General features: G+C 43.4%; 1 protein-coding gene and 1 pseudogene across 1 annotated transcript; both read right to left on the bottom strand.

Moving 5' to 3' along the window:
- Nucleotides 1-855: 855 nt before the first annotated feature.
- On the bottom strand, nt 856-21886 carry DDX21 (DExD-box helicase 21). The gene is made up of 15 exons (XM_004701385.2): nt 21839-21886; nt 20282-20722; nt 18779-18854; nt 17897-18075; nt 16437-16554; nt 15371-15556; nt 14375-14520; nt 13603-13752; nt 12792-12953; nt 11097-11216; nt 9469-9542; nt 4337-4496; nt 3849-3983; nt 3256-3300; nt 856-2726 (listed from the first exon to the last, which is right to left on the bottom strand). Exons 1-15 carry the CDS (start codon nt 21884-21886, stop codon nt 2433-2435), a joined length of 2334 nt encoding a protein of 777 aa, XP_004701442.1. The 3' UTR covers nt 856-2432.
- Nucleotides 4503-7640, bottom strand: LOC123521826 (annotated as a pseudogene).
- Nucleotides 21887-22578: the final 692 nt, after the last annotated feature.

Below are 22578 nucleotides of genomic sequence, written 5' to 3'. Positions count from 1 at the left end.
TCCCAGAAGCAGAAAGCCTCATCCTTCTCCTGCCTATTATTTAGTGGGTTCGAACTCCTAGTTTTGCAGTTAGTAACCAGCCTTAAGCCACTAGCCACCAGGGCTCCTAACATTAGTTTTATTGTCTGGTCCACCACTGGATGGAAAAATGCTCTGAAATGTAAATAGTCATTTACTATTACTATTTTCTCACGTGAAAGCCACAAATGTAAAAATCTGGTATTTTCACCGGAACTGGCGAGGTTGGCAGTCTGAACCCTGCCAGTGGAAAATGTGATGGAAGTCCTATGGGCAATAGGTAATCACTATGAGTTGGGGTGAATTTGTGGTAATGTGTTTGGTTGGCTTTATATGTGCTATTGTTTTTGGATTTTTACATTCCTATTATTTCCATGGTTTGGATCTCAAGCTATTTTCATTTTTGAAAACAAGACCCCCCAAAATGTAACTAGTAAATACTAATATCTTTATTTATAGCATAAACCTGTTATTTTATACATTAACAGTCAATTTTACAGTAAAGACAATGCATTTTATGTACAGTTGTAGAGGACACAGTGCGGGTAACTCCAACTTAAAAAGGGACTGTATTTTTTTAAAAGTTCATTCAATTGCTTGGAAAATAATTTGCTTTGTAGAAAATAGTAAAAATGTTAACATTTGCCAGCCTAGTTCATGTCCATTTAAATTGAGGAATGTTGAATTAAACAATATGCTTTGACTTCTAGAATCCAGAGAAATTTTGGCTTCACTTATAGCCATGTTCTTAAAATTAAGGTGCACAAGTGAAATCCTTGGAAACGTCCTTGTTATAATCTCTCCCCACACTTGCTTGACTTTTGTTCCCTTTTGGGGGTGCGGGGGTGGGGCGCTAGGCTAATCCACATCAAAGTTTTAGATGTCTATTCCTATAGGTTCGGTATCAGGCCCTCTTAACTGGCTTTAAAAAGTACTCACCCTACCTAATCATGAAATGATTTGGTTGTTTTAAAGCATGCCCAGTATTAGTACAAAAAAAATTAAAAATTCTAATAAATAATAATTCACAAGGTACTTGTATTGAATGAGCAAATACTTTCCCTCTAAATTCTTATGGGCTATGTGGGAGACCAAGAGGGATAGGGGTGGAAATGATAAAAACTGACAAGTGGTTCAAAGAACAAGTTCATAGAATTTCTGAGAACAGAATGCAAGAAATATGCAATCAAGATTGGAGGGTAGGGCAGGCCCAGAGGGCCGGGCGGGGAGGGGAAAAAAAGAATGGAGGATAGAAGTGATATCCAAATTGAAGGATGTTGTCTCAAAGGATAAAGAGTTCCTTTATCACAAAGTTAGATACAAAGATTGGGTTAAGTGATAGAAATCAGAACCTAGAAAGATTTTGTTTTCGATTTGTTTAAAATAAAGAAATTCTATTATAGTTTGTTCCTAAGACTCCCAGCACAAAATTTCTAGGAACTACAGGGGAAGAATCTCATCTTTCAAATCATTAAATTCCTGAACCATGGAACCCGAAAGCTTCCCAGAGAAATATTACGTGGGAACTAAGCCGGAGTTACTGGCCAGGGGTACATTGGGTGTTCCACTTCCCTCTTCTCAACAATGTAAACAACAAACATGGTTCTAGGCACAGGAACCAGACTTTTGAGAAATTAAATTGGGCCGTCATACCAGGCTCACTGTACTTAAAAACGATGTTCCATTAAGTACTGGCCATTAAAAGGATACCTTATCATACATTTTCACTTATTTTCAGATGTCCCCCAGTCTACATGCACTATCTGTGTAGTAAGAAATCACTGAAGAGGTATCCCCTTACATTGAAAAGCTTAAAATTGTATCAAATTGCACATCAAACTTAAGGCTTATGTCTCCATCAGTTCCCTTCCCACACATCATCCACCTCCACTCCGAGCATGTCATGGCATGTGTGACACAGATCCAGCAAAGTTTGAAATCCTGCTTTGAAACATTGGTCACTATATTGCCTCCTAAGACATCTTATAGAGCCACAGAAATAACTGTTTGTTATTGAAGAAAGCTTTGATTGCTCCAACGGAGTCTTTGGGGTTGCTGTAGTCCCTTGGACATTCACTTTAGAGGGCAGTCAAGAGACGTCTTTGAGCATAAAGAAAGGTCAGTTTACAAAGTCTGATACATGCTTGACAGTATTTTGTCATCCATAGACAACCCACTAGAATAAAAACATAATGAACTCATGTACCTTTTTTCAAAGAAGATACAGAAGTAGCAGTGAAGTTACAAATGATAAAGATCAGATGAAATAATGTAGACAAAGCACCTCCTCCTGAAGGAAATGGGGCCTGAGTAAATGGTACAAAAGAAGCACTGTGTGCTTTTACGGCTGTAGGAAAAACACCAGTTCAGTTCCATGTTGCCAAATACAGCTCATAGAAATCCTCTATTTCAAATTACCGCCCGAAGGCTTTACTGAAGCTCCGCTTCTGGCCTGTGCTTTGGAATCTGTTATTTCGGTTGCCTCCGCCTCCACCTCCACCTCCTCCAGACCGCTGTCCTCGGAAGCCGCCTCGGCTTCCATCCCGCTTTCCTCTGAAGCCACCTCTGCTTCCGTCCCGCTGTCCCCTGAAACCACGATTGCCTTCCCTTGGCCCCCTGGGGCCTCGGTATCCCTCCCTCGGTCCTTCCAGCTCTGGTTGCTCGGTGGCCACGGAGAGCTGCCAGCGCCGTGAGTCATGCCATTTTTCCTGTTGAGAGAGTTTTATTTGCGTCAAAGTGTGGCATTTCAGAAAAGACTTGAGTAAGACAAGATTTGGGACTTTTCTTCAAAGAAACACCAAAGTGAAAAGGCCAGTGCTAGGCTAAAGTTTCACTGCCCTTCATAGCTCGTTTCAGTGAGAAGGAGCGCCACTGCTCCCTTCCGTGGTCATTCTAACTGCTACAGGGCATGCATGACTGCCGCGGAGGCAGTACGGCAGACTCACCAGACAGAGTTCTCATCAACTTAAACTATCTCTGGGAAAACTTTATAATTTAAGTGTACAGGAGAAAGAGGAGGTAGATTTTGTTTGACTTAGCAGAAGGGAAATAAAAAGGGGAAGTGGGCTGGCACAACACCATGAAGACAGGATAAAAGGACAAGAAGAAAAACATAAACTTGAATTTTCAACTGTCTTTGAGTAATGCCACCAGTGCTGTTGTTCGCCATTCTATTCTATATTTGGCATCATACACAGTTTATCATTTGCTTTCAAAATTCAAGAGGAAAAAAGATACCTGTATTTCAGTTATGGCTGCAGTAGGAACATCAAAGCAAACACCCTAGAAATCAAAGCAAATGAAAGTTAATCCAACCTTTGACTGGAATGATAAAATGTGTATTAAGTGACATGACAAAAGGTCAGTTATTATGTATGAAAAAACTGCCATGAAGCCAATTCAACCTCAGGGTTGCTCAGACTAAAGCTTCGTGAAGCAGACAGCTTTACCCCTCCTACTAAAAAGCAGTTGGTGGGTATGAACCACTGACCTTGAAGTTAGCCAGTGCTTAATTCACCAGGCCACTAGGGCTCCTTGTGCCAAAAACACACCCCACCAGGTTCAAATCGTAGCCCAGGGCCATTACATTATACCTCCTAAATGCCTAACAGTTGGAAGCCAAGGAACATTTAAAAAGAAAAGCCCAACCTCCAAAAACTCAGAGGCAAAATGTGCTAATCCTTAGGTAGCACCTTCCACTGTTAATGTTCTAGTTTGGGGTTCCTCTGGTTGTTGGTTTTTGTTTTTGTTTTGTTTTTTTCCATAATTTACCCGGTGAAAGCTTGAAGAAAATTAAATATGCAAGGTGCCACCCGGGGTCCCAGCCTTACCAGCTTTCCTTTGAGGAAGACCATGCCCTTCACCTTGGAATCCATTTCTTCACCCAGCTGCTCTTTAAGCTCTTTCCAAGCATAGCTGATGTTGGACATTTCAATTGAGCACTTCAAGATCATGGTCACAAAGCCCTTATGGAAGAAAGGAAAAAAAGTTGAAGTTGGAAAGATAAACCTAATCAATGAACACTTCCCCTCATATTTTTAAGACAAGTTCTTCCAGAAAGCATGCATACCTATACACACACGTACACACCCACAGGTTAAGTAAAATGAAGGGGGACACTTTCATTCCACCCTCCACTCAGTCCGTCCCTGGTAATTAATCTATCTTTCTCTGGAATTATGTGCATAGGTGTGTGGTTAAACATGGAAATATACATTCAATACACCTTCCTACTGTCATAAGAAAGTTAAAATAGAACTCTTTCAAATTCTTGCTCAAACTCCAACTAAACTGTCAGGAATTTGACAAGAAGCCTTACCGCATCCGAGTTGAGCATGGAGCGCTGGTCTACCGCTGTGGCACCTGAGATATGGGCCAGGGCAGCTGCCAGGGCTTCTACAGCGCCTTTCTCCTCTATCAGTTTCTCAGCCGACTGCTTGAAGTGACTGATGGCGGTAGGAGGCACCGAATCCAAATACCTACGGTGTGATTCAGCACGTTAGAAACAGAATGGGAAAAGAGGGCAAGCTTCAATTCCAAGAAAACAGGCTGCGCAAGAAATCACTAACTTTTCTCAAACTTTCATTAGGTAACCATCACCTCATGTCAATGAAAGGCTTATAACATTCTTAAATTCGTTTTTAATTCTAATTTATACCACACATCCATATGTGGTGTAACACAATTTTTAAAAATCATAAGGGCACTACAAAAAGTTCCTGGAAAATTGAATGAAAAGATGAAGGAATTTCCCCACAAACATTTTAAGGTCCCCTCACACTTATCACACACTTATTCTACTTATAGATGTAGGCTTTCAGTATACATACCAATATAATTGTCTCACGTGACATAGTTACATTTTCTTTTTAACAGCTTTCAGTGTTCTGCGGTTTTCCATTATATGCGTGTGCTATAGGTTTTGAATCAGAGACTATCACAACTATTTCCATTTTGAAATTAAAAGGTTCCAAAAAGCAAGGTAAACTATAGCAACCTTTATGAGACTGTTCATAAATTTCCGTCCACTACAAGAGCGAGCCTCTAATACACCCCCAGCACCTCATCCCTTCTGGCCTTCTAGCCCCCATATTTTTCATAGTTGGTGTCCTAGGGACCTCTGTCGGCACAATACTGAAAGTATCTCGTCCTAAGAGAAATCTTAAAAGCATTATTAAAGGGCCTTTCAATTGTAGAACTTTCTAGTGCTACTGACTATGTCAATATCCAGTTCTTTTGATCATGGACTCTCGCAACTGTTTTCATGTTTACATTCTTGTTTTGACTTTCTTCTTCTTTTTTTCCTTTCTGAAGAGGGTGGGTGTCTCTGCAAGGCCCCTTCCTATCTGAAGAGAGACCAGGTGCCCGAATACAAGTAGAGACTGGAGCATCTACAAGGGCCTGACAGCAGTTAACAAAACAAAGGGCCTCCCAACACAGATCCTTGAGATGTCTGCATCTCCCTCTCAGGATCCATTCTCACGGCGAGGGAACTGACTTCAGTTGACACAGGTTCTTTTCCTTAGGGAAAAAATAATTATATATTTTTAAGCTGCACATTGTGTAACCAAAGGCCTGGTCTGGTAGTTAAAGGAAGGTCCCATCTGGCCAGGGCTGCCCTCCCACCAGAGATAGGCAAGGGGGTAGCGTTGAAGGACAGCTGCCTCCCCCACTGCTCCCTGCCAGCTCCACAGCTGTCAATCCCAGACCTGCCTGCTGTCACTGATGTCAAGTCCAGGGCAAGAGGGGACAGGGGACACCTAGAACATAAGCTTATGTAAAATAAGGCCAGGGCTGGGGCCAAGATGTGGGAGGCCAGAGGCGGCACTATGTGTATAAATTGTGTGATTCCATAGTAATTAGGGTTGTGACGGATCCAGGCTTATCCAGTATAGGGGTCCATGCCACCTCTGGTGCAGGACGGTGACTGGTCTTCATTTGGTTTCCTAGTGCTGCCTTCAGGGCCTAGCCCTCATAGTAAATGGTGTTGGTGGGAATGGATACAGGTGAGGCCATCGAGACGGTGAGGGGGGCCCATGGTGAACTGGCTGCTGACTGCAGAGGGCACACCAGAGGACCCTTGAAAAACCTCAAAGTAATTATGGAGCCCATCCGAGAGTGGGTTTGATGGACAAGTCTGTCTGTCAGCTAAGGGATCAGTGTTGTGGCCTACGCTGGAGTCACCAGCAGAAACATTCTTCATGTCACAGGGGATCAGCATCCAACTATAGCCATCCCCTCGCTGAGATTGTAGGTACTGCCCACGTTGCACATGTTCCCTGAGGGAGACGCGAGGAAGCCAGGTGGGGGCTGGATCTGGAGCCCATCTGATTTGCCTGGGCCACCATACTGCTGTCATAGCTGTCTTCCATTGGTAATAGGCAGACATGTTCTGAGTGTGTCCCTGGCCTTGGGGGAGAGTGGTGAGTGGAACAGACACCCTACCTGGTACCAGTGGGTCCGGGACTCCATTGGTGCCGTGAACAGCTAACAGTCACGGAGCTGATGAAAGCAACATCAAACCAGAAAGCCAGACCATAAACCAGCCTTGAATGCAGCATGTGGAATTTGAATGGGATTTCTACCTCATGCAAATCTCCTTTTGCTTCTAAGAATTCACTGTGTACTTGATAGACTTGGCCATCGGGATCAATGTCAATGTGTCCACAATGGCACCTCAGAGGACTGACAGGTCCACTCCATGGAAGGATGGCTAGTATCAGAAGTTGGGCTGGGTTAACTAACTGCTCCATATGTGACAGAATTACGAGGTGGGTACCAATTGCGGAAACGTGTTTCTGCCGAGCCTCAGGTCCTTCGTGGTCTAGAGGGAGTGGTCTAGCATGCTAGCACAAGCTCACTGAAGAACACTCAGACCTGGGCTTCTGAGAGGAGGTTGCTGCTCTTCACCACGACCTCTATGCGCTGGGCCATGGTGCTGGCCTCCACCGTGTAGATCTACTACACTCCAGCTCAGGCAGTGACAACTGGAAAGATCCCAGAGTCCCAACCGACGACGAGAATGATCTTGGCCTTAGAGTCAGCGTGGTTCTGTAGGATGACGTGCTGGTAGGTGCCTGTCTGCATGTGGTCCTGCATCGGGGGCTGCTGCTGTGCCAGGTAACCATAAAATTGCAAGTACTGCACAACCAAGGTCTCCGGCACCCACTCGCTGATCATGGCACGCGCCAGGGTGTGGCCCCAGCAGGTCTTCAGAATGTTGTAGAAGGAACAGAAATTACTGGGCACACTGAACTGCATGAGGAAGCGGTTGCATTCCAGGGTGATGACGACGGACTGCTAGCCCATGCAGCTGCACTCTGTCCCCTGGACACCGCAAACTTAAACACCCGTCTTCAAGGGTGCCCAGCCGGTGTGCACCAAGGCAGTGCCTGCTGCTCCACGTGCCACTGGATCTCACCGTTCTTGTTGCCAACAGTGAAGAGAAGTTGGCCCCTAGGGAATATGACCACAGCTACTTGGGCCCCCATGCCGCCTGGGCCTGCCACCCCCGTGCCTACACCCCATGTAATGTAAGCCAAGGCCCTTCCTTCCCACTTTAAAACAAGCATTTCACATATCTGTAATAGGAATGGGGCCCTGGTGGCGTAATGATGACCTTTTGGGCTGCTAACCATAAAGTTTGCAGTTCGAGCCCACCAGGTGTTCCAAGGAACCCAGGTGGCTTTCTGCTCCTGCAAAGACTGAGAGCTTTGGGAACCCTAAATATCAGTTCCACTCTGTCCTATAGGGCTGCTATGAGTCGGGTCGATTGAATGGCAGTGGGTAAGTAACCCAAGGAAACACCAAAATAACTGCCATCGAGTTGATGCTGAGTCAAAGCATGGTCAGCAACTCAAAACCAGCAGCAGCTCTGTGGTAGAGAGACTACTCCCATAAAGTTTCAGCCTCAAAAATGCGCAGGGGTCGCCACGCGTCAGCAGACTGGCCGGCATTGCGTACAGGACCCTGTGAGTTTCCGAGACTAACTGTTGACAGAAACAGAAAGCCCCATCTTTCTCCCTTGGAGCAGCCGGTGGTTTCAAGCTGCTGACCTTACAGATGGACCACTGTGCCACCAGGGTAACCGTAATTGTGAAAAGCCCCCAACAAATTCAGTAGTTAAAAGTGGATGAAGGGAGACGTCAGACAGGGCAAGAATTGACAAAACAGTAATTTACAAATTATTAAGAGTTCATGAGGGAGGAGAAAAAATAAGGAGCTGATGCCAGGAGCTTTGGTGGAGAGCAAATGTTTTGAGAATGATGAGGTCAATGAATGTACAAATGTGCTTGACACAATTGATGTATTATGGATTGTGATAAGAGTTGTATGAGCCCTTAATAAAGCGATTAAAAAAAAAAGAAACAGAGAGAGAAGAGAAGAGCTGTGTGTGGAAGCCTTACAAGATCCTTGGAAGCTGCAGGGCACGTGTTAGGGTTGCTAACCAGGTCAGTAACCCTTCTGTTTGTCGGACAGACAGCATCTTAGAACCACGACACATCTTGCTCCAGTGTCAGTTATGTTCCCATGGAAACGACTATTAACTTCATCCTGATCATGTAGCTGTTTACTACACACTAGGAAATTAGAATTTAAGGAAATGATCAATGCGCATTTCTATCAAGTGGGGGTCAGGAGTAGTGAAATCTGAAATTAATGTGTGGTCCAACCTATCCAACCTCTAGGCGAGAAGCACCCACATCTTATCAAAGAAAGGCGCACACTACCATTGAGTCCATTCTGATTCCTAGTGAGCCTCCCAAATTTATTCGGCCTACCACCCCCTTTTTCAGAAAAGTTACTCTGCTGCCCCCTGGCAATGACCAATTTATACTACAGCCCATAACCCAGGATAAAGTGTAGGCATCTGCTTTTGCAGTCCCCCTAGACCAGTGGTTCTCAACCTGTGTGTCGTGACCCCTTTGGGGGTCGCACAATTCATAACAGTAGCAAAATTAGTTATGAAGTAGCAATGAAAACAATTTTATGGTTGGGGCGGGTCACCACAACATGAGGAACCGTATTAAAGGGTCATGGTATTAGGAAGGTTGAGAACCACTGCTATAAAGCTTTCTATTTCTCTGAGATTGTAAATTGTTAGGGAAACAGACAGCCTCCTCTTTCTCCTTCAGAGTGGCTGGTGGGTTTGATCCATTGACTTTGTGGTTAGCAGATAAATGCCTAACCTGCAGTGCCACCAGGTCTCCTTATTCCTTAAAATGTCTAAGATATATCACCAGACTATTAATAGCTGCTCTGGCAGAGAAGAGAATTGGGCAAGGATAAGCAGAAAAGAGGATCTTCACTGTTTAAAGTTATACTTCAGCAAAACTGGAATGGTTTTATAACAAGCTATACAGTGTCTTAAAAAACCATAAAATTTAAAAGCTCAAGCCTCACAAGTACTGCACAAAGAAAAGGCCCTCAAAACAGGTGGCAGGGACCTACCTGATGGCATCTTTGCTGGAAGCTTTTATGATTTCTGTTGCAGACGGCACACCTATTCGTTTAAATTTAATTCCCTACAAAAAAATGAAACACTTTAATGTATAATTTCCCTTGAGATTAGTAGTCCATTGAATCTTTTTGCTCTCTACCAAATGAATCTGCTTAACTTTCAATTTTAGAACTTTACATTTACAGAAAAGTTGTAAAACATAACAGGGATTCTAACATTTTACACTACTACAGTGCACTGGTCACAATTGAGAAACCAACACTATTAATGACCACACAGTAGACCTTACTAGTATACCCACTAATGTCTTCTGCAGTTCCAGGATCTGAAGATTACATCCATGCCCACCATAGCACATGTCATCATTCTGACACCTTAAGCTCTGTTTGGCTAGGGCAGCTTGTCTTTCCTTGTTTTTCATAACCGTCAGTTTTAAGAAGTTCTGGTCAGGCATTTTGTACCACACCCTTCAATTTGAGGTTGTCTTGATTAGCTTTGCAAGGTTACACTAGATTTATGGGCAGGGATGGATTATCCAATAAACAAGGTAAGAAAAGATGTGGTGAAAACAACATGGAATTGTTCACTACAGATTATGCTTGTGTGCTAATGAAGACCGTGCTTACTGAATACTTTGCTCCTGTCGGGTATTGTGATGGGGTTGGGTGAGAGATGACATCATAGCTAGAAGCAGAATCTGATGTGGTGGAAAATGTGGAATTTCACAATACTTATAAATATCATGCTTGTCAAGGATTTCATTTTACTTGAATCCACAATCAATGCTCACAGAAGCAGTTTTATAATCAAGCAGCATGCTGCATTGGGTAAATCTGGTGCACATGACCTCTTCAATGTGTGAAAAGATGTTTCTCGGAGGGCTAAGGTGCACCTGGATTCAAGCCATAGCATTTTCAATTATCTCACCTGTACGTGAAAACTGAGCAATCAATAAGAAAGCTGGAAAAGAATTGATGCATTTGAATTATGGGGACGAAGAATAACGAAAATTGCATGGACGGCCAGCAGAACAAACAGATCTGTGTCTTGGACGTGTTATCAGAATGCTTTTTAGACGCATGAAAGCTAAGGCTTCATGTCAAGTACTTTGGACCTGGTATCAGGAAAAACCAGTCCCTGGAAAAAGATATTATGCTAGGTAGAGGGTCAGCAAAATAGAGGAAGACCCTGAAGATGGATTGACACAGTGGCTACAACAATGGGCTCACACGTAACTGCCCGTAAGGATAGGCCAGAATCGGGCCGGGTTCCAGTGTTGTACAGAATGGCTATGACCTGGCTAAGGAGAATATACTCGTTTCTCAAACCCCACCCCGTACGACACTGTACGAGCAAGCCTATATAGCATGGAGGGAGGGGAGCAGTGGAGAGCCAAGCTACATCTGGAGACAACATAAACATAAATTATTTGGAATTCATCTATACGCTTAAATTGCTTCTCCCCCACTGATTTATAGATATGAAGCATTTCTTTTGTATTTTTAACACACTTTCAGACACTGCTACATGCTAGGAATAAAAACTAAAGATGTAACAGAAACCAAATAAAGGTTTGACTTTAGAACTCAACATGTGAATGAAAGCTAAGGCAGTTTACCGCTTTCTGTTCCACTTGTACCAGCTGATATTCTTCCTTGTACTGATAAAAACAGATACAAACTCCTGTCCTCCCAGCTCTGCCCGTGCGCCCAGAACGATGAATGTAGGACTCCACATCCTATGGAAGCAAAATGTGCACGGGACAATGAGGACAAGACAAGCCCGAGCGGTCTACTCTGCTAATTCGTGATTATGGACCTGAAGGGGGAGTATTCGTATCTTTAAGAGTTTAAAGAACAAACAAACAAAAAGAGTTTAAAGAACTATGATAAATAATTTTGCAGAATTCTCTATAACAGTGGTCTCTACATAGTTTTTAGCAGTGCTACTCCAAGACAGCCATGTATGTAACTGACATGTCAATGTTATCAACATAATAAGGCATCAATGAGGTATTTTACATTTTTATATTAAGTCTCAACATGTACAGCCCTCCAGGACTTGCCTTGATCCAAAAGTAACTTTCCAACACCTCCATTCAACTGTTAGTTCTGAGGGGAAGGCCTCATAACCGGATCATTTTTCTTTTCCTAAGTTTTACTTATATCGTGGCTGGTGGTGAGATGATACACAGAAAAGCACACCAATTCAACCATCTGAACATGCACAATTTAGTGACACTGAACCATTCTTAAGCTGCTCTCCTGAGTCCTCCTACCTAATTAGCATAAATTCACCTTTAAGGGTCTTACCTAATCTTTCAAGGTTCTACTGTCAATTTGATCCCATCTAGGTTGCTAATGCTCAAGGTTGGCCTTTTTAAAACTAGTTAAGTCAAATTATTGTTCAGTTTTAAGAGGACTTCGGGGGCTATTTCCAGTTTAAGGTTAAAATTGATCTCGGGGTACTAGTTTCAGGGGTTCATCCACACTCCAGAAAGTCCATGAAAATTTAAAATTCTGTCCCCCCATGAGTAACATGAAATTTTTGCTCAAGATATTCAATAATGGTTTCTAGTTCTTCTGGTCTCGTGGCAAAGGATACCAACAGCCATACAACCTCGTCCTGGTCTCTTTCCTCTATTGCTCCACAAGAATACAAACCCACTATGCCTTGGATGGCCATGTGGAAGCTTTGAAGACCCCCTATGCCTTGGATGGCCACGTGCAAGCTTTGGAGACCCCCAGGCACTATGATATAAAGCTGGAGGGAGAGCAGAAAGCTCTAAACAGGCTATTAGACTAATTAACTGAGCTATGTCATTAAACCACAATCCCCAAATGTACAAACCAAGGAATCAAATTCCTTCAGGGGGGTTTGGTTGTACATACGAAACCTCAGCAGCTACATATTTCCTCTACCACTTTTGCCAGTTCAGCTTGTTACAGTAGTAGGTGGGCAACTTACTGAAGGCAAGCACGATAATCTGTCACGCACAACTACACTTGCCCTTTCTAGTCTTTGTTTATCAGTGAGGTCACACATGGCATTCCAGAACTAGTCGTTACTGCTATGAAAAGTTGAGGCGCTCTGGTAGCATACTGTGGTTTGAAACCACCAGCTCTCCATGGGAGATAAACGAGACTCTCTACTCCCATAAAGAATTCCAGTCTCGGAAACCCACAGGGGCAGTTCTACCCTGTCCTGTAGTGTCGCTATGAGTCACGATTCACTTGGCAGCAGTGAGTAGGACATGATAAGACATCTATTTTGCCATTACTATTCACAAGAAACAAAAGTATAAAACACACACCTTTGGTGGAGAGCTTTGTATGACCAGATCAACCTCAGGGATATCTAACCCACGTGCAGCAACATTGGTTGCCACCAAAACACCAAAATCACCATTTCGAAAACCTTTCAAGGTGATCTCCCTTTGCTTCTGTGGAATATCTCCGTGCAATGACTGGGCATCCTGCCAAAGAGAGAAAGCAGCATCAGAATACCAGACCCAACATTACAGGGAACATAGTTAGGCCTTCAGAAGACGCTCACAATCTGGTAATGCACCCACTGGACCAAGGAACTAAAATGCACCCACTTCAAACCCGTTTTCAGATCCTCATTCCCTAAAAGGAGCAGCCGTATCCCTGGAGAGGCACCGGTGGCATAGGGGCCGCTGCGTTGTTAACCACAGGTCAGCAGCTGGAAAACCCCCAGCCACTCCGAGAGAGAAAGAGGAGGCTTTCTACGCCCAACAAGCGTTTCAGTCTCTGAAACCCCTGTCCTTAAGGGCCACTAGGAGCTGAAATGGACTCAATGGCACCGAGTTTGGTTTTTTGTAGTGTTTAGCCAGCTCTGCAGCAGACCAATGTTAAATACAAGACATCTGCGGTCTTGGTAAGCTGGGATCTACGCCACCCTTTTCCTAATCTGTAGGATGAGATGGGCAGATTTGATGAGTTCTCACATGGACACTCTGACGATTAAGCAGGAGTCCCCCTAGTTCCAATCAAAATTATACTGAAATGACTGCGTGAAAGAAAAACCACCCAAGGCAAATATGCTCGGGTGACAATTTGTTGATCACAGCCAGTTCTGAGGGCACGAAGGGAAGAACCCACCTGCTTCATGGATGTGTTCTGCGACAGTTCCTGGGCCTCCTTCTTGGTCTCACAGAAGATGATGGTGCGCCCCTGGTAACCACTGTACACCCGGATCACGTCCCCAATGACTGCTGCCCGGTGGGTCCAGTGGCACTTGATAGCCAGATGCTGAGAAGAGGAAAAGACAACCACCAGTAAAGCCTTGTGAGAGCCTGCTCAACACTAGCGGTCTACTCATATCTTTGGCACTGGACACTCAAGTGTAGCGGACTCGTGCCACCACTGTTCAGAGGAAAAAGAATTAAGCCATTGAAGCAGAGAGTAACATGATTTGTCCTTCTACACCTCCTCCTGTCTCCACAGAACATTTGGCTTATCTAGTTTCTGACAGCCAGGGAAACAAAGAATACGACTACTGTTTCCTAGACTGCTAATGGAAACAAAGTAACAGGAAACTTTATGTTGCCCTTTCCCCTCCTCATCCTCCAGGACCTGTATGTAGCAGACCTGAAGATGAAGCGTTTTCAACATGAAGTTCTCTGCTGCCCCCTAGTGCTTATACTTTTAGTGTAACTTTTACGTAATTCAGATATTAAGACTCTGAAATTATCAGACTACCCGAGTAGCAATTCAGAAAACAGGTAATATATACAACTTGAAATGCATCTTTATTAGGCTTTTCATGTGGATTTCATATTAACCTGGAAAAGTTTGTACTTTCAAAGCTTAATATTAGCAGACAGTAAAAAATAGCTTGTTACTAGTTCCAGCAACTAAATGAATCATTTACCTCCACAGTTATTGCCGTTTTCTGAGTCTTTTTACCAATCAGGTCCACCTGCTCATATGTAGGTTTCATGTATTTCTTAGCAACATTAAATACCCAATGAGGGCAAGTTGCCGAAAAAAGCAATGTTTGGGGATTGTCTTCCGAATCTTAGAGGGGAAAAAAAAGGTAACATGAGTAACCCACGCAAGTCTACATATTATTTCCTCGGTGCCTGGGTCCATCCTGCCCACAGCAGCTGCTGGAGGCCAGGCTTGGAGCCAGGCAGCGAGGACTCTAAGTGAGAGACACAATTTTCCCATTGGGCAAACAGAAGAATATTGCCAAATAGGTCCTAAAATCCCAACGGTGTTTAAAATGTATAGCTTCCTGACCAATGGCCTTGGTGAACCACAAGGGAAGCCTGTTCCCTGAGAATTACCACCAGTTCATTAAGTCCTGTAACCAACCAATATATTTTCTAAAATTACTGCCGAGTCCATTCTGACTCAGCAGGACCCTATGCAGGCTCAGGAGGAATGCCCCAGGAGCTCGCCCTTAGAGCAGCCCAATGTGCCATCGGCACCACCACCAGGGCTTCTAACCAGGACGTATCCCCCAGCAAATGCCAGTCATAAACTCCAGAACAGACTCGATATGGCCCCGCCTTTCTTCAATATTTTGTGATCTTAGAATTCCAATCTAATCATTATTCAGTTATCAAAAAGCTCCTCCTCCCATTTTTTTATCTGCTTGAGTGGGAATGCATTCCCGGATCGTGCAAATAGCAGGATAAGCTGGAGGAATCCTTTTGGAAAAATACACAAGAGTACATACAGTAAGCTGATGAAAACATAGAATGTTTTATTTTCCTTTCTTAATCTTCCCCCCACTGTAATTATGAGGCGATTTTTCATTAATTCTTGCTTTCCTGAATACAAAGTCCCTCTCTGTTGCCTGAGGCTAACTGTCAGAAAACTACCCTACCCTTCCTTCCTAGTTCCTCGAGTTGAACTTTACCTTTCTTGTACGCCACACATAAAATCTCTTCCACTTGATCAGCAAAACCCATATCCAACATCTGGTCCACTTCATCCAGGACAACATGCTTCAGTTTGGTGAGGTCTAGCTTGCCATTCTGTAGGTGGTCTTTGATACGACCCGGCGTCCCCACCAGAATGTCAATCCCATTCCGCATGCGGTCCACTATGAAGAACACCAATGGTTAAGATTTGCTGGGTTTTAAATAGTAATTTTTTTATTAGCCTTGGGTACAAATTAAATGCATTTTTGGCCCCACGGATATTTAAAAAACAACTAGCAAAATGAAGACCTAATGTCGGGGGTTTAAGTGGAGAGAAAATGTTTTGAGAATGATGTACAAATGCGCTTTACACAACTGATGTGTGTATGGATTGCGATAACAGTTGTATGAGCCCCTAATAAAATGGTTTTTTTTTTAAATTAAAAAAAACCAAAAAACTAGCAGTGCAAGACCAATGCCCAAGTTAAGACACAGAGGTTCAGTGGGCATCAAATCTAGTGGGGACACATGTCAGAAATGACAATGCTGTGCCTTAAGTTCAATCAGAGAAAAATACACTGGGAAGCGACAGCAGCAGCAAACAGTGCCTTCCTTGGCTGGGGAAAACTGTCGAGATTTCCCAAAGGGAAATTAGAAACTTTCTGGGAAAAGTGAGCAGATATAGAGGAGGGGTCGGGATGGAAGGGCAAGTATTCTAAGATGGCTTTTATATAAACAAAGCCCAACAAACTAGGTGGAGAAGCACTAGCCTCTCAGTGAGTAACCGAGAGACTCCCCAAGAAAGTACAGGTGTGGATGAGCTTGGGCTGTCAGGAAAGTGGGGCTTAATACAAGTAAGATAACAATGCGTCTTTGAAGGGTGCATCACTGAACTCTTGGGATACTAGGCCCTTTACATGCCTTTCCCTCACAGCACCCTGAGGGGCCGGTTTATCAACCTCCTATAGCTAAGCGCAGAAAAAGAAAACTTAGGCTACTGAAAAAAACTGACGCGCTCTGACAATGGAGGCATCTGCCTTCCCTCACTTGGGATTTACTCACATTGACCTCCATAGGGAGTTCCACCGTAGAAACAGGCCACGGCCAGCTTTCTTGTGATGTCGCTGAAGTCTCTGCTCACTTGATTTGCCAACTCCCTTGTCGGAGCAAGAACCAGCACCTGAAAGGGAAAATCCATAGCACCGTGTGGTATCTGGGTTTTTAAAGAACATTTGTAACTAAACAGAAGGCCCACTGATGCTTACTAGCATCCCCAAGTATAACAGCTACTATGTGCCGTGCGTGTCTGGAAGCACCATGCATTTAATATGATTTCCAACAAACCTACCCAGAAAAGCCTGTAACCTACCAGGCACCTAAAGAAGTCAGGCACCTAAAGGCATGGTGCTGCTGAAGGTGGGCTGGAGCCCCCTGGGAAAAACTAGGTGTTTCATGCTGGTCCCTAAAAAACAGCACACCAAGAAAAGAGCAACATGCCCTAAAAGTAACACTGACAACTGCTAATGCCTGGTCTGGAAAAACCGGAAGAATTCTCTTAATAAAATAGACAGTACTAAAAAAATTTATCATAAAAACCTTTCAGGGTGGGTATGAGAGGATAAATAACTTACCTAAATAAATAAATAAATACACAGCTATGAAGAGGTAGAGCCGAGATTCAAACACAGTCAGTCAGGTTCTATTAAGACCGTCGTAACCTCTTTACAATCTCATGCATTCATCCAACAGACACTGAACATCTACCCCGTCCTAATGCGTGAGGTACCAGGGACATGAAAGTACGAACAATTTCATGATGGGGAAGACTGGACACTGGAAAGCCCATGAGCAAGTGAGGGCTTGAAGCCAGAAACAAAAGGCATGTGTGAAGCTCACAGCAAAGGTAAGAACACAGGGAAATAGGTTATTTAGCCTACTACCCCCTTTTACAGGGGGAGGGGGAGCAGCACTCCCTACCGCTGCCATTTAAAAATGTTTGGACTCTAGTACATGATCCGGGATAAAGTGGCACCACCTGCTTTTGCAGCCCTTGAATTGTTCCAGCGCATCCCAGGGCGAACAATGGTTAGAATCAGACCTAGACCTCCTGGTATTCACTGAGGTGAAGGTTTGTCACACACCAGTTCTCCACCAATGAGGCCAACAAGCGCCATCCAGGTGAGGGGCCTGACCTCTTCCTCTGTGAGTGCCTCTGTTATAGTCCAGTTTCTCTACAATAAAAAACTCCCCCAAATGGTCAAGAACACTTGACCAAATCTATCAACTCCAGGGACATCTAATAGTTTGAGGGGGCATTATGAGGGTAAATATCACAGGTGCGGTGATCACAATCCAGGGACAGGTTACAGCATTTAAACACAGGATTTATGGTCAAGGGGGTTGTTTTTGAATCATCTGTCTGCAGGAGACAGGTGGCCTGAAGAGATTCAAAGGACAAGCCCAGGTGAGATGGCTTTTTCCTGTGCTGATAGGAGCCCTTGAAAAGCCCCTGCTTTAGTTACCTGAGGGGCACGGCCTCGCTTCCGGTCTTGCAGCTCTCCCTGAATCTTCTCAATCAAGGGGATGGCAAAGGAGAAAGTCTTCCCAGTTCCTGTACGTGCCTGTGCAATTAAATCCTTCCCGCTGTAGACATGATGAAATGTCTTCGCTTGGATAGGGAACAGGAAGTTCACCCCACGGGCTGTGAACAAATTAACCTGGTTATTTGACACAGCGATTGGTGAAACAGCAGCCAGTGGAGGCAGCGAAGGTGCCCATGTTTCTGACTGCAGATGAAGAATTTCACTTTCTGGCCATAGTGAGTTCTACAAAGTCAGACCAATTGTCAGGCACAAAATTATGCTAACTATTTGTCATTTTAAGAACCACCTGCTATAAAATCTTACTCATGTTGCAATGAAATCAGGTGCTTTGCTATCTGAACTGTGCTGCCGACCAAGACAGGTTGTGGTCAATAGCAGCTTGTTGGTTTGAACTACCAATCTTCAGGTCAGCGGCTGAGATACTTAGCCACTAAGCCCTTGTAGTTGAGCATCTGTGACTAGCTAGCATACAGGGAGATTGCTAAGTTCTCAAGGCAGCATCAGTAGCCTAGAGATACCCTTGAAGTGGCGGAGAAGAGATAGGAAAGAGAACACTAACATGGCATCAATCAATCATTTCATTTCACCAGTCACTAGACCTCAAAATCTACTCACTATGTTGAACACACGTGATGTCTTTTCTGTAAGAATAAAGATGCTTAAAACAGACTAAAAATAAATAAATAAAGACGAGTTCTATACAGAATATGTAGGCCTAGCTTACTGTATGGCTGCTTAAAAATATGTCCTGGTTCATCGCATCAAAATTAACTACAGATATTGTACTTTCAAGAATATTACCTTTGAGCAGTTTAATGGTCGCTTCAGATATGGGAAAATTAGAGAAGGCGCCTTCTTTTTGTTCTACTGGTACTTCCTATCAAGTAAAAGGTCAGAACATTAGTAATAAGATCTCGACCACTTTGCCCCTACAAGTTAATAACTACAGAGAAGTCTAAGGTACAGGTGAAAAAAACCAATTCTAAAAAAAATCCCTTCTAGATATATTAATTTTCAAATCAACCAAAAAGACACAAAAGCCTTGATAAATCAAGATCAGAAAAGAAAATAGAATAACCTATGAAACCTAACAAAAGAAAAAACCTGCAGCAAATAAATAGCACATATACATTATGTCGGGCGGACAAAAGTAGTTCCGTCCCAACTAAGAACTATGCCACAGCCACCGTCATTAGCTCCCTTTCTATAGTAGAGCCTCTCCGAGTGGTCTACAGGGAACAAACATTTATGCACAAAAATGGTCATGATAGTGCGCTCTAACAATGGAAAACTGGAGTGCCCAACAGGGGAGAAATTAAATAGCCAAATTTCTACACATGGCTTTGAAGGATTACGGTACATAACTATTAAGAACCTTACTAATAATAAGGAAAATGCTACGTAAAAGTGGAAAATGCAGGATACAATTCAGATTTTTAAATTACAAAAGAAAACAAACCAAAACACACCACATCCCTTGGCCCCTTTTCCAAGGACAGCAAAGTCTAAGACAGGAAAACTGCCTCAGTGGCATTTCGGGGCAATCGACCTTTACAGAAGCAGACTGCCACATCTTTCTCCTGCCAAGCGGCTGGTAAGCCCTTTCGGGTAGCAGCTGAGTGCTAACTACGGGGCCACCAGGGCTCCTCAGCTGTATACAAAAGCAAGCACAAAAATTACCAGGTTGTTTACCTTGGTACCTCCAAAGTACTTAATGAAGCAGGTTGTTTTTTTTTTGGGGGGGGACCCTAAGAGGGGGTGGCAATGTGCAAATATAATCAGAGAGGAAATTGTAAAATGCCAATCAGATTTACAGCAAGTAGAAAATTAGTTCTTAGAATAGAAAATTGTTTATTAGGATTATTTTTGGTTGATGACTGAATTTCTGAAAAGTAATAGAATTAGCCTCCAAGTTGGAATGAAGTTTACTCATCCTGTTCCAACTCAGGTTTTAATGGTTTGGACAAAAGTAGTTCTGCAATCCAGCAAATAGCCTTTTTCATGGACTCTCTCCCCATCATGTCATATCGTGGTAAAGCCAGGAAGATGGGCCCCGTTCATGCCCTGCATCTCTGTTGATTCACAAGGAAGCAAAGCGCAGAGAGAGGATTTACCACAAGCTTTTAACAGATCCACTTCTTTACAAAGGAGGCATTCTGAAACTATGCAATTAAATTCTCACCCTGGAACATCAGGGTCCCTTTGCAAATGCTGACAGAACGTATTTCCTACTACTTATGAAACAGAATGGGTAGGGATTACAAAAGTGAAAAATACCTGCTAGCTACTAAAATCAAACGTTACCTGTTCTAACTCACTGCTGCTTTCTTCGCTGGCAGACTCCTTGCCGTTAGAGGAGGGTCCAAGTCCGTTCTTCAGCTGGGGTCTTTTCTCTCCGATGTCTCCATTCATTTCCTTTTCTTTCTTCATCTTCTTGGGCTTAGGCGCTTCCACCTCTTCTTCTTCAGAAAACTCCTCGTTCTTTATTGATTTTTTTGTTTTGGGAGAAACAACTGGATTTTCAGTGGGTTCCTTTTTCTTCTTCACACTTCTGGTTTTAGGAGAAGTCACATCATCTTGGGACTGTGCCTCTTTCTTTTTCACCTTTTTAGACTTAGGAGAATTCACTTCAACTTCTGCAGGCTCAGCTTTCTTTTTCACTTTTTTAGCTTTGGGGGAAACTGTTTCCTCCACTTCTACTGACTCTTCAATCTTCTTTGACTTTAGCTTCTCTTTGTTAGCTTTCTAAAAAATGAACAAAAAATACAAACATTGAAGAAGCAGACACGCATCTTTATAAGCATAAATTCTGGATTACTTCAAGATGACTTAAATAATTACAAAGAGAAGGGAGGGGGAAAATGAGCAACTGATATTAAAGGCTAAAGTAGAAGGCAAATGTTTTGTACACATGTGCTTGACACAATGGATGTATGCATGGACGTGATAAGAATTGTACGAGCCCCCAATAAAATAATTTAAAAAATAATAATAATAATTACAAAGAACAAAAGAGGTTTGTTTTTTGGTGGTATTTCAGTATATCCACTTTCACCTTCCTAAGGCAAAAATCAAACTTGGTATGGTTTTTAATACCACTTCTTAGCTATCTAAAAACAATGCTCCATTAAGTTTTATTAACTTAGGAGATCAAGAGTACCCCTTAGTAACTATTCATGGTGGTTGATCAAGTTATCTGTAAATCAAACACTTCTAAGAGATTTGGGATGCTCCAATAGGCCCCAAACCAAACACTATAGAAAGTGATCAGGTACCATTCAAATAGCAATAGAATAATACGTTTCTAACTTGCCTACAGATGGATGATATTAAACAGATTTATTTTCTTTCTATCCACTAGAATTCCTCTTTGGGGATAACAGGGATTCATAATACCTGCCATGCTTGCCTATTTTAAACTCAAATGAGCTTACATGCAAATACTCATGAATCCAAAAGTTCTAGAAACCCTACAACCTGTTGCACTGTGAATAAAGACGATGGACCCAAATTAAAGTAATACAAGACAAACCAGAAACAAGCAAGCACAAGTTACAAGAGAGTGGGAGAAAGGGGGAAACTAGTCCCCAACCAGCTGTATATGCGGCTATGGCTGATGGGAAGTCCACCCTATCCAACCTTTCACGTGGTTGACAAGGTATCAATGGCTGGAAGGTGCTGCACCTCAGTTAGCATTTCTCTGGCAGAACCCAGGCCCTCAAAGCAGGTGCACTACTATAATGAGCTGAAACCTTCCCTCTGATACTCTGGGTATAGGGTTCTAGGCCTCGACCCTGCTCTAGAATCATGGTCTGAGGTTAATCTCTCTCCCATGACTGTTCTCCAGTCTTTTCATCTCACCAAAAATGGTGGCTTTCGGAAGATAAAGTCCTTCTTTAATTCTAACATCCCACAAAGGAACCTACTGACTTTACAGAGTAAGCAAGCCCCAACCACTACCTCTCTCTCACTTATGGGAGCGGGGGTGTTTCTGTTCCCTTGGCTTCAAACAATGCTAAATGCTGCCACTCTCAGGGCTCCACATCAAAAATTTTTTAAAGACCCAGAAGCAACTGGGCATAGATTATAAATCACGCACAAAGCAAGCTCGGAGGTAATCTGTCTCAGAACAGTGACTTAGTGGGTCACAAACATCAAAGCAGTGTATGAGAATCAACACCCCAAAAGCCAAGCGCCCACTGCTGGCTTCTATAAAGGCATGGTATGATGGTGTGCAGTTAGCTCCGTGTTGTTAAACGGAAAAACTATTCCATAAATCAAATCTTGGGAGAAATGAACCCTGTCTTCAAAGGGTTGCTTCTCAGAAAACAAAGGGAGAACGTGCCACTGCAGTTGCAGCCCGCATCTGTGACCCGCAAGTCTTCAAAGACGTCTCCCCACGGGTGTGGGTAAGTTTAGGCTACCATCCATCAGTCCTGAAGGAGTCTGAGTGGCTACTATAAAAGTGCGCAGTTCGACCCCACCAGCTGCTCTGCCCCGAAGAGATGGCAGTCCGCTTCTCTGCCCGCTGGGAGTCTCAATGCCTCCGCGGCAGTAAATTGGTTTTAGTGGGTTAGTTCCTACTTCTTCGACTTAATCTA

Source organism: Echinops telfairi, unplaced genomic scaffold (genome assembly GCF_000313985.2).
Source record: "Echinops telfairi isolate 266 unplaced genomic scaffold, ASM31398v2 ScPeMD7_70;HRSCAF=299, whole genome shotgun sequence".
NCBI classification, from domain to species: Eukaryota; Metazoa; Chordata; class Mammalia; order Afrosoricida; family Tenrecidae; genus Echinops; species Echinops telfairi.
This window is presented reverse-complemented; position numbering and strand designations above follow the sequence as displayed.

What these genes read in the sequence shown, in the direction of transcription:
- DDX21 (XM_004701385.2), bottom strand. Translation starts at nt 21,886, where the DNA reads ATGTTAGAATTAAAGAAGGACTTTATCTTCCGAAAGCCACCATTTTTG. An exon ending in TCCAGCAAAGATGCCATCAG is followed by an intron (nt 4,497 to 9,468) that starts GTAGGTCCCTGC and finishes ATCACACCGTAG; the next exon opens with GTATTTGGATTCGGTGCCTC. An exon ending in TCTTCCTCAAAGGAAAGCTG is followed by an intron (nt 3,301 to 3,848) that starts GTAAGGCTGGGA and finishes TTTGATTTCTAG; the next exon opens with GGTGTTTGCTTTGATGTTCC.